Here is a 12,486-nt window from a genome sequence, read left to right on the forward strand (position 1 = left end):
AATCCTGAAATAGCTCTATAAACCCAGCTGCAGGTGTCACATTTGCAATCCTGAAAATTTGACAAAAGGGTCCGCAAATGCGAAATAGGCCCCTGAGTAGCAGACATCGCAAATGCGACTAGGAACCGCACACAAGTGACCAATCGTTGCAAATGGGAAGCACCCTTCGCAAAAGAGGATGTCAGAATTGCGACACCAGCTTTGCAAATACGAAGCTAGCCTTCACAGCCATCTATCGCAAATGCAATCAACAATCTGCAAATGCAGACCTCGCAAATGCAAGCAGAACATCACAAAATGCGATGTTTGTAGCACCAACAAAACTCCCAACATCCAAAATCAATTTGAAATTAATCCGAAACTCACCCAGGCCCCTCGGGCACCCACTCTAAACATATAAACCTCACACGAACTCTCTCCTAGGTTCAAAACATCAAAATAAACATTCACAACCAAGAATCAAGCATCAAAACTCATGTTGCATGCCTTCAAGCTTAAGACTTCAATAATTCACAACCAAGCGTCCGATTCATACCTAACCAATTCGGAATGCAATCAAACTTTGCACAAAAGCTCCAAATATTCCATGTTCGGGAACAAAAATCAAAACCCGATACCAACAAAGTCAACTCCCGGTCAAATTTGTGAACTTTCCAAATCTTCAAACTGCCAACTTTTGGCAAATTGAGCCGAAATATCCTAGGAATCTCCAAATCCAAATCCAAACATAGCACTAAGTTCAAAATCACCATACGAACCTATTGTAACCATCAAATCATTAATCTGAGGTCGTTTTCACCAAAGTCAAACCTTGGTTAACTCTTACAACTCAAGCTTCCAACAACAGAACTAAGTGTTGTAATTCACTCTAAAACTTTTTCGGAACCAAACCAACTATCCCCGCAAGTCACAAAATAACAATAAAACATACGTGAAGCATCAAATAGGGAAACATGACTCAAATACACAAAATTACCATCCGGATCATTACATTCTCCCAAACATAAATAAAATTTCTTCCTCAAATGAGTTTAGAATCATATCTGGAAAGTCAAAAAGATGAGAATATCTGCTTGGCATATTATGCTCGGTCACTTAAGTCGCCTCCTCGACCAGTTGACCTCTTCACTGAACCTTCACTGATGCAATATCTTTAGACCTCAGCTTCCAAACCTGCCTATCCAAAATGGCCACCGAATCTTCTTCATAAGATAGATTCTCATCCAACTGCACTAAACTGAAATCCAACACGTGTTACTGATCCTCGTAATACTTCCGAAGCATGGAAACATGAAACACCGGGTGAACTCTCGACAAGTTGGGTGGCAAAGCAAGTCTGTAGGCCACTTCACCCACTCTTTCTAACACCTAAAATGGACTAAGATACCGAGGGCTCAACTTGACCTTTTTCTCAAATCTTATCAAGCCCTTCATAGGCGAAACTCGGAGAAGAATCTTCTCACCCTCCATGAAAGCCACATCAAGAACCTTCCTATAAGCATAACTCTTTTACTTGGATTGTGCTGTATGAAGCTGCTCATGAATCAATTTCACCTTCTCCAAAGCATCACACACCAAATTTGTTCCCTACAATCTAGCCTTACCAGGTTCAAACAAACCAACCGGAGAACAACATCGCCTCCCATATAAGGCCTTATACTGAGCCATCTGGATGCTCGACTGATAGCTGTTGTTGTATGAAAAATCCACTAACAGAAGAAATTGATCCCACTAGCCACCGAAATCTATAACACAGGCCCTCAACATATCCTCCAAAATCTGAATGGTGTGCTCACCGTCTGTCTGAGGGTGAAATGCAGTATTCAACTCAACTTGCATGCCCAACTTATCTCCAAAAGTGCAAAGTAAACTGAGTGCCTCGGTCCGAGATGGTATACACATGTACACCATGCAAACAGACAGTCTCTCTGATGTAGATCTTAGCAACTACTTCTAAGTGTAGGAAGTCATGATTAGAATGAAATGAGCAGACTTGGTTAGTCTATCCATAATGACCCAAAAATAATCAAATCTCCTCAATGTCCACAACAATACTACCACAAAGTCCATAGTAATGGGCTCCCACTTCCACTCCGGTATCTCAATCTTCTAAAGAAATTCACCCGATCTCTGATGCTCATACTAGACCTGCTGACAATTCAAACACCATGCAATATATTCAACAATGTCCTTCTTCATCCTGCGCCACTAATAATGCTGCTTCAAAGCATGGTACATCTTTGTAGCACCTGAATGAATAGAATACCGCAAACTATGAGCCTCCTCAAGAATCAACTCCCTTCCACCCATCCACATTATTAGGAGCATAAATCTGACCCTGCAGTCGCAATACTCCATCATTACCGATAGTAACCTCCTTAGCTCTGTTTTGCAACACCGTGTCCTTAAGGACAAGCAAATGAGGATCATTATACTGGCGAGCCTTGATGCACTCGAAACAAGGATGACTGCACAACAATTCAATCGAGAACCCTGCTAGGCTCAGAAATATCCAATCCCACCAATCTATTAGTCAAAGCCTGAACATCCATAGCCAAAGGTCTCTCCATAGCTGGGATAAATTCCAAACTCCCCATACTCTCTGCATTCCCACTCAAGGAATCCGCTACTACATTAGCCTTCCCTAGGTGATGCAATATAGTGATATCATAATCTTTCAATAACTTTAACCACATCTGCTGCCTCAGATTCAAATCCTTTTGCTTGAATATATGCTAAAGACTCCAATGATCTATATACACCTCACAAGACACGCCGTATAAGTAATGCCTCCAAATCTTGAGCACATGCAGATTAGTTGCTAACTCCAAATTATGTACCAGATAGTTCTTCTCATAGGGCTTCAACTGGTATGATGCATAAGAAATCACCCTATTATCCTACATCAACACACACCCAAGGCCAACGCATGAAGCATCACAATATATAACATAGGACCATGATCATTAGGGCAATACTAAAATTGGAGCTGTATCAAAGCAGTCTTGAGCTTCTGAAAGCTCTCCTCACATTTGTCAGACCATCCGAATGGAGCATCCTTTTGAGCCAACTTGGTCAATAGAGCTACAATAGACGAGAAACCCTCCACGAAGTAGTGATAGTAACCAGCCAACCTTAGAAAACTCTTGATCTCAGTAGCGGTAGAAGGTTTGGGCCAATTCTAAACTACCTCAATCTTCTTTGGATCCACCTTGATCCTATCACTATACACTACGTGGCCCAAGAATGGCACCAAGTCCAACCAGAACTCGCACTTGGAGAAATTAGCATATAACTTCTTCTCCCTCAAAGTCTGAAATACAATCCTTAATTTCTGCTCGTGCTCATCCCTATCCATGCTCCTCCATACTACGGGAATACACCGAATATATCGTCAATGAAAATAATGACAAAAGAATCCAAAAAAGGCTGGAACACATTATTCATCAAATGCATGAAGGCTACTGGGGAATTAGTCAAACCAAAAGACATCACCAAAAACTCATAATGCCTATATCGAGTCCTGAAAGTCGTCTTAGGGTTGTTCGAAGCCCTAATCTTCAACTGGTGATACTCCAATCTCAGATCAATATTTGAGAACACCCTGGCACCCTAATGCTGATCAAATAAATCATCAATACATGGCAGTGGATACTTATTTTTGATGGTAACCTTGTTCAACTGCCTGTAATCAATACAAATTCTCATAGAACCATCCTTTTTCTTAACAAACAACACTGACGCACCCCAAAGAGATACGGTAGGACTAATGAACCCCTTATCTAGCAACTTTTGTAACTGCTCTTTCAATTCCTTCAACTCAGTAGGATCCATGCGATGCGGTGGAATAGAGATAGGCTGAGTGTTCGATACTAAATCAATGCCGAAATCAATATCTCTATTGGGTGGCATGCCTGATAGATCTGCTTGTAACATATCTGGATACTCCCTCACTACTGGAACTGATTCAACATCAGTAGTATCAGCACTAACATCTTTGACGAAAGCCAGGTATGCCAAACATCCCTTCTCAACCATCTGCTAAGCCTTCAGAAATGAGATCACTCAGCTAGGAGTATGATCAAGAGAACTCTTCCATTCCAACCTCAGCAACCCCGGCATAGCTAACGTCACAGTATTAGCATGATAATCCAGAATAACATGGTACAAATATAGCTAATCCATACCTAATACCACAACAAAATCCATCATGTATAACAACAGAAAGTCCGCCCTCTTCTCAAAACACACATAGTGATCACACATGATCGATAAACTAGATCTACCATAATGGAACCCCAACCAGTATAGATACATGAACATGGGTAGCAAGCAAATCACGTGGCATATCCAGACAAGAAGCAAAGTCTGATGACACCTATCAATAAGTAGATCCAGGATCAAACATACTTGAAGCATCTTTGTGGCACACAAAAACAATACCTATAATAACATCATCAAAAGCAACAACCTCAGTTCTCCTTGGGAACCTATAGCATCTGGCCTAACTTCCACTAGACTGAGCGCCCCCTCTAGGACAACCACGTCTAGGATGATCTCCACCCGAGATGGTTGAGTAGGTGGTGTAGCAACCGGCGCATGGATTATAGTCTGACCTCTATACTTCCCTGAACCTCTGTGAAACAGGGGTAGTATTTCCTGACATGCCCTAAATCCCCATACCAATAGAAATCTCTGATAAAAAATAATTGAGGGGTCTGAGTCAGACCCCGTGAACCAAATATCCACTAGTAGAACTTTGTACCAGTGAACCCTAAATAGATGTAGTGCGATAAGAACTCTATGCTAGAAGTGCACTAAATTACGATTGCACAGAACCTCCTCGCCTGGGTGGTAGGGTATGATAAACTGGCCTCTCCCATATTGACCTCGGCTCTCCAGATGAGGCTCCACTAAAGCTACCTAAATTTTGGGACCTTTTGTCCCTACACTGCATCAACTCTCTAGTCTCACTGTGGAAGCGCTCAATACGACACACTATCTCCACAACCTAGTGAAATTAAGTCACGGTCTCTGCCTCTCTAGCCATAATAAGGAGAATACTATTATCATGCCCCATCCTCGGGAAGCGCGACTGGCACTCAATCGAGTGATCCCGGCCGAGCAAGCCTGTTAGATACTTTCTACTCAATTAACCCATGATCCAAAAAATACGTGATTACATTAGTTATACAGTAGGAATCTCATTAATACAATCCTAAATCATTTCATTAGTCTTTGCGCCTTTAAGTCTCAAAATACATATTTCTTAAAGTTCAAGTGGAATGAGTGATCAAACACAACATGACTTGTTTAACATTCCCAACACTCATATACGACCCACATAGTGTCTACGGAGCCTCTAAAGATACAAAAGAGAGTAAAGATGGTACCGGTAACAAGGCCCCGACTATACCTCAAAAAGTGACCATAATATAAATAAAAGATACAATACATGACCCCAGAATGAAATGGGGCTCACCGAGTCCGCTGAGAGGAGGATGCAACACTATTTGTGATCAGCACTGTCTACTATATAACCACCTGCATCCATTCAAAGATGCAGCGCCCTCGGCAAAAGGGACGTTAGTACCGTCGAATAGCACTAGTATGTATAGCTAAACACTAACTCAATAGAATGAATAATAACACAAGAGGAACAATCAAGAATTCAATAAGGGCTTCAAATAATAGTAAAACAACAAGTTAAGGATCATATACATTTTCAAGACAATTTTCGTATTACTAGGTTGGGTGACCTTTAGTACCGATATTCCACAATTCACAATACCTCCGTACTATTACACGGAGTCCGATCTTGGCCCGATTGGCTAGGCCGCCTCATCTGAGACATTACCATAATTTCATTATAACTTTCCAGCACAATACCACCATGTGTGCGGCATGGCGTCCGATATTGGCCCGATCGGCTAGGCCATCTCATTGGAGACATTACCATACTTTCATTCACAATACCACCGTGTTCTTACACGGAGTTCGATCTCGCCCCCGATCGGCTAGGCCATCTCATTTGAAACATTACCTTTTCAGTCAATCATCTCACATCGTACTTCTTTCATGTACTTTCAATTCTGTGACACTAGTGATTACGATTACAAAGTCATTCTTGGCACTTGGACGTATTTCATAGTTCCAGACCCCTTTTCCACACTCAATATCATTATCAAAATCAATAAGGCTCCACATTCAAGACAGTAAATTCACATATGAGCAATTTGGGAATCTTAGGCACATAGAGGCTTTTCATACAATTTGGCATAACAACCTTTATTTCGATCTTGACATGAAGTCTTAACATTTCCAACACATATTCCATATTTTAAAACACATCCTCAATGACAAGATAACATGATGAAGCATTTAGAATAAATATTGAACTTACATCCTTCAACACAAATATTGAACTTACATGATCACCGTGAGGTTCGATTCTAAGAAGAAGGGGGTTTAGCCAACATACCTCAATTGAGCTCCTTAAAACTCTAAGATGTTCCGGACTAATAACAACTTCAATCTATTTTTGCAATATAACAAAATTGAACTGATTTAGTGAGTCGGTCCATGATCACCCAAATTCAGTCAAACTTGCGCGTAGTGCATGGTAATCCTACCACAAAATCCATATTAATCATCTCCCACTTCCACATTAGAATTTCTATGTTTTGTGCCAACCCACCAGGCCGTTGATGTTCGGTCTTCACTTGCTGACAATTCGGGCACCTTGCCACAAAGTCCTCCACATTCATTTTAATGCCATTACACCAATAGACTTCCTTGAGGTCGTGATATATCTTCGTAGAACCTGGATGCACGAAATACCCAGAAGTGTGAGCTTCGGTCATGATTCTTTCCCGAAGACCATCTACATTCGGAACAGATAGCCGCCCTTAGTACCTTAGTGTACCATCATCCATGCTAAGAGCAAAAGCCGTAGTCTTATGTTTCTGAATCCCCTCCTTTAATTGCGCCAAAAATGGATTGTTGTATTGCTTCTCTTTGACTTCCACAACAAGCGATGATTCAACCCTATTTTACACAATTACCCCTCCTTCATTAGAGTCCGTAAGACGAACTCCCAAACTAGACAATCGATGGACTTCCTTGGCCAATGGCCTTTGATATACCTCCAAGTGTGCTAAACTACCCATAGATTTCCAGCTAAGTGCATCCGCCACAACATTGGCTTTCCCGGGGTGATATAGAATATCGATGTTGTAATCCTTGAGTAACTCAAGCCATTTTCTCTGCCTCAGATTCAACTTCTTTTGTTTGAAAATATATTGAAGACTCTTGTGGTCCGTGAATACATCCACATGGACCCCATACAAATAGTGACGTCAAAATTTCAATGCAAAAACCACCGCCGCCAGTTCTAAGTCATGTGTTGGATAATTCTTTTCATGATTCTTGAGTTGCCTAGAAGCATATGCTATAACTTTGCCGTGTTGCATTAATACACACCCAAGCCCAATTCTTGAAGCATCGCAATATGCCACAAATTCATCTGTACCCTCTGGCGAGGTCAACACCGACGCTGTAGTCAATTTCGATTTCAACTCCTGGAAGCTCCTTTCATAAGCATCAGACCAATAGAACTTAACTGCTTTCTGAGTCAATTTACTCAATGGAGAGGCAAGAGTAGAGAAACCCTCCACAAACTTCATGTAATACCCTGCTAAGCCCAAGAAACTGCGAATCTTGGTGGGCGTTGTAGGTCTAGGCCAATTCTCTACTGCTGAAATCTTTTGAGGATCAACCTTGATTCCTTCTCTAAAGACAACATGAACCAAGAATGTGACAAATTCGAGCCAAAATTCACACTTTAAAAATTTTGCATATAATTGGTGCTGATGAAGGGTCTGCAACAATGCCCTGAGATGATTGACATGGTCCTCTCGACCTCGTGAATACACAAGAATATTGTCAATGAACACTATCACAAAGGAGTCGAGGAAAGGCTTGAAAACCTGATTCATAAGATCTATGAAAGCCGTTGGGGCATTTGTTAGCCCAAAAGACATCACCAGAAATTCAAAATGCCCATACCGGGTCCTAAAAGCTATTTTTGGAATATCCTGCTCCCTGATCTTCATTTGGTGATACCCGGATCGTATGTCAATTTTGGAGAAGTATTTAGCACCCTGTAACTGATCAAACAAATCATCTATTCTTGGTAGTGGGTATTTGTTTTTGACTGTGACTTTGTTGAGCTGCCGGTAGTCAATGCACATCCTCAGTGATCCATCTTTCTTCCTTACGAAGAGAACCGGTGTGCCCCACGGCGACACACTCAGTCCGATGAAACCCTTCTCTAACAAATCTTTCAACTGTTCCTTTAGTTCCTTCAATTCTGCTGGTGCCATTCTGTAGGGCGGAATAGATATAGGCTGCGTGCCTGGCATCACATCAAGCCCAAAATCAATCTCCCTATCTGGCGGAATCCCAAGAAGCTCATCAGGAAAGACCTCTGAAAATTCTTTCACAATTGGCACTGACTCGAGTGTAGGTGCTTCAGCATCGGTGTCCGTAACCCGGACCAAGTGATAGATACACCCCTTGTAAATCAGCTTCGTGGCCTTAAGGTAAGAAATAAACCTACCCTTCGGCACCACATTATCCCCCTTCCAATCAATAACCGGCTCATTAGGAAATTCAAACTTTACAGTTCTAGTTCGGCAGTCGAGCTTAGCAAAACATGAATAAAGCCAATCCATTTCCATAATTAAATCAAAATCAACCATCCCCAATTCAATGAGATCGGCCACGGTGTCCCGACCGCGCACCGTGAAAACACAACCCCTATAAACTCGTGCGGCCATAATAGACTCGCCAACTGGAGTAGATACAGAGAACGGCTCAGGAAGCTGTTCCGGTTCTATCCCAAATTCCATAGCAAAAAAGGGGAAACATAGGACAAGGTGGAACCGGGATCAATAAGAGCATATACATCATGAGTTTGGACAGTCAATATACCTATGACTACATCTGGGGAAGCCTCTACACTCTGGCGACCACTCATAGCATAGAAATAGATGGGTCTTCCTAAACTCTGTGCACTACCCCTAGCTTCACCACGCCCTGCTGGTGCCGAAGTGCCTCGAGCTGGAGGGGGTAGTGAAGATGTAGCAGCTGCAAAACTGGATGGCTGTGCTGTGCCCCTGCCCGCACCCTGGCGGGATGAACGGAACTCCCTCTGAATATGACCCCTCAATCCGCACCCATAACATATAGGTAAGTCCATGTAGCAGATCCCCGAGTGCATCTTACCACACCTGGGGCATGGGGGCCTCCGCTACTGCGGGAATCTCCCTCCTGATCGGCCCTGATTGTGGGGTTCCCTGCTGCCCTGATTGGGCCTAAAGCGACTCCCCTGCAGCTGACTGTGCCCCACTGGCAATGCACTGGCTTAAGACTGAGCATGAGACTGGGTTGGCCCTGATGATCCTCCCCTAAAAGCTGATCTTCCCCCACCAAATGACTTCCCAAAGTTGTCCGCGGACCGAGACTTGCTGGTACACTCTCGCATCCTTCTGTTCTTCAACTTGCGGTCCTTTGTAGCTTGAGCAAATGCTACCATTTTCCCATAGTTCATATCCAAATTCAAGGCAGCTATAGCGGCCTCATTGATAACCAAAGGGCTAAGGCCCTGCACAAACCGGTGCACTCTAGCCTCCATAGTAGGCAACATGAGAATGACATATTTTGATAGGCGCGCGAACTCCATGTGATACTCCCACACACTCCTACTCCCTTGCTTAAGATTCTCAAACTCTACGGCACGGGCTGCCCTAGTCTCGGCAGGCAAGAAATGGTCTATAAAGGCATCAGCAAACTCACTCCATCTCGTTGGAGGAGTCCCCTCCTCCCGAGAGTCCTCCCACAACTCAAACAAAGAATAGGTCACCCCTTTTAGGCAGTAGGCGGCCAACTCCACTCCCCCCGTCTCAGTAGCGCGCATAACTCGGAGAGTCTTATGTATCTCATCTATGAAGTCGTGTGGGTCCTCCTCGGGATTAGCACCCGTGAAGGCCGGAGGATCCAACTGCAAAAATATGTTCACCCTAGAACTAGTAGAATCTCGTTGCTGGCTAGAAGATGTAGGTGCAACATTTGACCTTTGGGCCTGAGAAGCCTCTATCTGAGTCAACATATGAATAGCTCCCCTAAGATCCCCATCAGAAATACTAGAGCCGGAAGCTGAGGCTGGAGGTGGAATCGGAATGCCAGGTGGAGGAACCTTCGCACCCTCAGTAGGTGTAGGAACTGGTGTGGTCTGGGCCGGTGTAGTGGAATCAGGTAGTGTAGCAATCGGGGGATTATCCTTACCCCTCGGGTGTTCACCCGCATCATCAAATAAAGGGTCAACTGCCACTCCTAAGGCGGCGTTGGCTTCTTGGCCAGTTCTTGCTCTCTTCTTAGGTTCCATATACTGAAAGCTAAAAGGAATGCACGAGTTAGAAGAGGAACAATTGCACAATTAGTTTCATCGCATGATCCAGAATATCAAAGAAGGGTATTGTTCCTAAATGTCCAAGTAGCCTCCAACTTATAGATGCAGTCGACAACACATCGATAAGAAGGACGCTACTAGACACGGCTCCGAGACATCCTAGGACATTTTTAAACCTTAGGCTCTGATACCAAGTTTGTCATACCCAATCCTCGGTAAGCGCAACCGGTGCTCAACCAAGTGAACCCGGCCGAGCAAGCATGTTAGATACTTTCTACCCAATTAACCCATGATCAAGAAAAGACGTGATTGCATTAGTTATACAGTAGGAATCTCATTCATACAATCCTAAATCATTTCATTAGTCATTGCGCCTTTAAGTCTCAAAATACACATTTCTTAAAGTTCAAGTGGAACGAGTGATCAAACACAACATGACTTATTTAACATTTCCAACACTCATATACAACCCACATAGTGTCTACGGAACCTCTAAAGATACAAAAGAGAGTAAAGATGGTGCCGACAACAAGGCCCTGGCTATACCTCAAAAAGTGACCATAATATAAACAAAAGGTACAATACATGACCCCGGAATGAAATGGGGCTCACCGAGTCCGCTGAGAGGAGGATGCAACACTATCTGTGATCAGCACTGTCTGCTATGTAACCACCTGCATCCATTTAAAGATGCAGTACCCTTGGCAAAAGAGACGTTAGTACTGTCGAATAGCACTAGTATGTATAGCTAAACACCAACTAAATAGAATGAATAATAACACAAGAGGAACAATCAAGAATTCAATAAGGGCTTCAAATAATAGTAAAACAATAAGTAAAGGATCATATACATTTTCAAGACAATTTCCGTATTACTAGGTTGGGTGACCTTTAGTACCGATATTCCACAATTCACAATACCTCCGTACTCTTACACGGAGTCCGATCTCGGCCCGATTGGCTAGGCCGCCTCATCTGAGACATTACCACAATTTCATTATAACTTTCCAGCACAGTATCACCATGTGTGCGGCATGGCGTCGGATCACGGCCCGATCGGCTAGGCCATCTCATTGGAGACATTACCATAATTTCATTCACAATACCACCGTGTTCTTACATGGATTCTGATCTCCCCTCGATCGGCTAGGCCATCTCATTTGAGACATTACCTTTTTCAGTAAATCATCTCACATCGTACTTCTTTCATGTACTTTCGATTCATTGACACTAGTGATTATGATTACAAAGTCATTCTTGGCACTTGGACGTATTTCATAGTTCCAGACCCCTTTTCCACACTCAATATCATTATCAAAATCAATAAGGCCCCACATTCAAGACAGTAAATTCACATATGAGCAATTTGGGAATCTTAGGCACATAGAGGCTTTTCATACAATTTGGCATAACAACCTTTATTTCGATCTTGACATGAAGTCTTAACATTTCCAACACATATTCCACATTTTTAAACACATCCTCAATGACAAGATAACATGATGAAGCATTTAGAATAAATATTGAACTTACATCCTTCAACACAAATATCGAACTTACATGATCACCATGAGGTTCGATTCTAAGAAGAAGGGGGTTTAGCCAACATACCTCAATTGAGCTCCTTAAAACTCTAAGATGTTCCGGACTATTAGCAACTTCAATCTATTTTAGCAATATAACAAAATTGAACCAAAATTAGGAAGATGGACATGGTTTTAGCTCATTTGAGCATACTATCAAACACTAGGTGTGCATCAATGGTTTAAGGCTCTTTTGTGGAAGATTCCATTTTTCCCCAACCCATTCTCTATCATCTTTAGTTCACAATCTTTCCACATACTACAAGGATACATGCATGAAAGGTAAGCACTCCCATTCCCATGAATTACCTTACTAATGGCCCATTCTAGTTACACTTTGAAATAAAGAGTTTGGGTGATAGAATCTTACCTCTTAGGAAGAAGACCTAGGTTCCTCTCTTGATAATATTCAAGATTTAAGTGAGAATTGAA

General features: G+C 42.5%; 2 protein-coding genes across 2 annotated transcripts; both read right to left on the reverse strand.

Moving 5' to 3' along the window:
- Positions 1-2,284: 2,284 nt before the first annotated feature.
- Positions 2,285-3,358, reverse strand: LOC138902659 (uncharacterized). Its single transcript, XM_070190546.1, has 4 exons — positions 3,191-3,358; positions 2,841-2,900; positions 2,493-2,723; positions 2,285-2,404 (listed from the first exon to the last, which is right to left on the reverse strand). Exons 1-4 carry the CDS (start codon positions 3,356-3,358, stop codon positions 2,285-2,287), a joined length of 579 nt encoding a protein of 192 aa, XP_070046647.1.
- A 6,069-nt stretch (positions 3,359-9,427) lies between these two features.
- Positions 9,428-10,447, reverse strand: LOC138902660 (uncharacterized). The gene has a single exon (XM_070190548.1). It carries the CDS (start codon positions 10,445-10,447, stop codon positions 9,428-9,430), a length of 1,020 nt encoding a protein of 339 aa, XP_070046649.1.
- Positions 10,448-12,486: the final 2,039 nt, after the last annotated feature.

This window comes from Nicotiana tomentosiformis, chromosome 12 (assembly GCF_000390325.3).
Source record: "Nicotiana tomentosiformis chromosome 12, ASM39032v3, whole genome shotgun sequence".
Lineage (NCBI taxonomy): Eukaryota > Viridiplantae > Streptophyta > Magnoliopsida > Solanales > Solanaceae > Nicotiana > Nicotiana tomentosiformis.

Excerpts from the sequence above, each read along its gene's own strand:
- LOC138902659 (XM_070190546.1), bottom strand. The coding sequence starts at position 3,358 with ATGGATAGGGATGAGCACGAGCAGAAATTAAGGATTGTATTTCAGACT. Across the intron at positions 2,901-3,190 it reads TGGATCCAAAGAAGATTGAG|GATAATAGGGTGATTTCTTA; the intron begins GTAGTTTAGAAT and ends GTGTTGATGTAG. Across the intron at positions 2,724-2,840 it reads CCTATGAGAAGAACTATCTG|CAAAAGGATTTGAATCTGAG; the intron begins GTACATAATTTG and ends CATATATTCAAG.
- LOC138902660 (XM_070190548.1), bottom strand. The coding sequence starts at position 10,447 with ATGGAACCTAAGAAGAGAGCAAGAACTGGCCAAGAAGCCAACGCCGCC.